This window comes from Ambystoma mexicanum, chromosome 10 (genome assembly GCF_040938575.1).
Source record: "Ambystoma mexicanum isolate Mex_15411 chromosome 10, UKY_AmexF1_1, whole genome shotgun sequence".
Lineage (NCBI taxonomy): Eukaryota > Metazoa > Chordata > Amphibia > Caudata > Ambystomatidae > Ambystoma > Ambystoma mexicanum.
Window position 1 is genome coordinate 1,691,787,734 of NC_090932.1, and position 3,304 is coordinate 1,691,791,037.

The following is a 3,304-nucleotide window of genomic DNA, read 5'->3' on the forward strand; positions in this document are numbered from 1 at the left end:
TTGTTATTTAGGGATTCTGTTACCTGGGGTATTCATTGCTAGCACTATAGAAATATCAAAAGCTCGTCCACAATGGGACGAGAATGGCGATACTTCAGCACAAGTTCTGGGCCTTGTAGCTAAATCCTTTGTGCCATTTTGGGGGAAAATACTGAACTCAGAAGATATCAGGAGACTAGCGAGATTACTGGAGAGGACCATCAACCGGACCACTGACATACTCTATAATATGACGTTAGAACAGAAAGCAATAAGATTAGTGGCACTTCAGAACTGGATGGCATTAGATGTCATCCTGGCTGAACGTGGTGGGGTATGTAAATTGGTAGGGTCCGCTTGCTGTGTTTTCGTGCCAGATTCCTCCCCAACAATCTTTAGGGCGATTCAAAAACTGCATGTTCTCAGTTCAGAAGTGCATGTTCCCGAGGGACACTGAGATCTTAGTGCTTGGTTCTGGGACCTCCTACGATCGTGGGGATGGAAGCTACTTTCGGTCTTGCTGATTATTTTAGGTATTCTGCTTCCCGGTATATGTTCGATGTTAGGAGGATGTTGTGCACAAGCGATGGGTGCATTAGGGCACAAGATATACGCCCTAGAGAAGATCTCCAATGAATTTGTGTTGAAAGAAATTTTAGTATCTGACCTTATGGCAATTGATATCTCCGATAGTGATTCAGGATGTATGGACATTGAGACGTGGAGTTACTCGTAAAGTGACTAGAAGTAGTTTAGCGCTTGGCTTACACCAAAACGAGGGTTTGTTAAACGGGATATCATTTTGTGCCTCCTTCATCGTGTATATTGGCCTAAGCCCAGTCGCTCTGCGAAGAAATCTGCGTTGCGAAGTTCTGACCTTAGATTGACTTAGCCGCCATTTTGGGTCCGTCCGCCATTTTGACTTTACTCTCAAATTCACTCTGTATTCTAAAATGGTGGACAATGTTCTCTTGCTTGTAACCTTAGCTGTCCTGACCTTTACAATATGTTAATGTCTAAACTGCCCGTAGGCTAAATGTTTGGGTCATGTAATGAGACCATGTCCTATGTTTGACCTGTAGATCAAAGGATTACCTGCACCAACAAGTCCGATCCGCGGACATACATCAAATACAATGTTGTTTAAATACTAAATATGAGCACTTGTTGAACTACATTGTATAAAACATGTTGCAAATAGATAAGGACAACTGTGTTACTCCATAAAAGCACACATGGAACACTATTTTCCACACAAGGCCAAATACAAAGAGATTGCCTGGGCTCAGGGCCGAGGAATGATGGATAGTAACTTTATTAATGAATAGAAGACAGTGCATGGACCTCTCTCCACAACTACCCATCTGGTGCATGTCTTGATGACCTGTCAAATATACAAGGTTAGTTAGCAAGAAGCCAACCAATCGAATCACATAGGGCCTCATTACGAGTAGCGCGGTAAAAACGGGGTCATTACCGGCATGGAGGTACGAGCGGGTCCGTGCTCGTATGACGCCGCTAATAGCGGGTGATTTTGAGTGCGCAAGCATGCGCGAACTCTCATGCCGGTAATGGCCATACCGGCATGCTGCTAAAGGCCCTCCAATCCCCCGACAACGCCATCACGGCACCCACCGATACCGCCACCGCCTAAGAGGAACCCCTTAATACCGACCCGGTAATAACAACATGCTAATACCGGGCTCGTAATACCAGACCCGGAAGTAACGTCATCGCGTCGGAATGGGAAATGCGCCGGCGGCCATCTTTAAAAACACAATCCATTGCAATCCTCCCAAACCACCAGTCGTTTCCTGTAGAGCTCAGTGGCAAAACTTTCACAATGTCTAAGGCAACCCATAAAACCACCCCCCGCCTGCGGAAACAGTGCTTTTCAGACGCTGAATTAAACAGGCTTGCGGACACCCTTGCTGCACATGCTGACGTTATCAAATCACAGAACCTGAAGCGTGAGGTGCAGCAGCGGAAGAAGGGAATCTGGCAGGAGGTAGCCCGCAAGGTCTCTGCTGTTGGAACCACCCCACGGAGTGTCAAGGATTGCATGAAGAGGTGGGATGACCTCCGCGTCAGGGTCCGCAACATCCTTGCGAGCAACAGGAGGGAGGCCATGGCCACAGGCAGGGGTCCACACTCTCCAGCCAAACTGACTACCTGGGAGGAGACGGCAAGCACCTTCATCAGTCCGGAGTCAATCGAGGGATTTGGGGAGATGGAGACGGGTGCGGCAACATCACCAGAAGGAGGTGAGTGACCCTGCATATCCCTGTAGGGGAAAGCATGACGTAGCACAAGTTATGTGGAAGAGAGTCTAGGCAAGGCAATGCATGTCCCAACACCCACATGAACATATCCAAGTCCATATGGAGGGCCAAACCCTGTCACACAGAAATGCATGCTGAGTGCCAATCCCATTATCAACACACAGCCAACACACATGGACCGTGCCCATGTAATACATCACACAAACCCCAATACAACGGCATGCCACATGCCATGCAACAAATGCCAAAATGCCCCCTCAGACTACCCTGTGTGACACACCCATAAGACATGAATGCATGATGAAATAAATAATGAACAGCACCATAGTATGCTTCTGGCATGTAACACCATCACTGATGCCCTGCATCTCTTCTATCCCCCCAGGCACCGATGGAGAAGATGCCAGCCAAGATACCACCGCGAGGGCATCCACGTCCCGCCCACAGCTAAGGGCTACCGACACCACCATCTCCAGGGCAGGCTCGCAGCCCACACCTACAGCCAGTGTGCCTGACACAGTCGAGACCCAGCTGACAACAGCTACAGCCAGTGTGCCTGATACTGTTGAGACCCAGCTGCCCACACCCACAGCAGTGCAAGGGGAGTCCCTAGAAGCACTGGCCACCACTGAAGATGACTTTGCGGAAAATGTGGACCAGGAAGGAGTCACGGAAGTGACATGTACACCCACCCCAGGCCCCGTGTCCACCCCCCCGCCCCAAACTCAGCCCTCACCCACCTACAGCAGTGCTGATCCCTGCCTGCATGATTCAGAACTGAGCCCCTCCCTTGAGGACAGAACTGAAAATGAGGCCCTGTGACAGCACCCCCACCACTCCTGCTCCCACCAACACCCTCATGGCTGGTGAGGGTGGAGGCCCGACAGGAGTCGATGTTGGAGCTCCTGCAGCAATACATAGCGGATGGCGAGGATACCAGGCGGGAGATAGCCGCAGCCATAGCGGGGACCACAGCCGCCGTTACAGCCAACACAGCCACAGTGAATGCCTCGGCAGTGCTGATGCAAGACTGTCTGAGGGCC

At 50.2% G+C, this 3,304-nt stretch overlaps 1 protein-coding gene across 1 annotated transcript; it reads left to right on the plus strand.

The window, feature by feature from the left end:
- The first annotated feature begins 1,822 nt into the window (after positions 1-1,822).
- LOC138493104 (myb-related transcription factor, partner of profilin-like) lies at positions 1,823-3,083 on the plus strand. The gene is made up of 2 exons (XM_069620316.1): positions 1,823-2,243; positions 2,647-3,083. Exons 1-2 carry the CDS (start codon positions 1,823-1,825, stop codon positions 3,081-3,083), a joined length of 858 nt encoding a protein of 285 aa, XP_069476417.1.
- Positions 3,084-3,304: the final 221 nt, after the last annotated feature.

Excerpts from the sequence above, each read along its gene's own strand:
- LOC138493104 (XM_069620316.1), top strand. The coding sequence starts at position 1,823 with ATGTCTAAGGCAACCCATAAAACCACCCCCCGCCTGCGGAAACAGTGC. Across the intron at positions 2,244-2,646 it reads GGCAACATCACCAGAAGGAG|GCACCGATGGAGAAGATGCC; the intron begins GTGAGTGACCCT and ends CTATCCCCCCAG.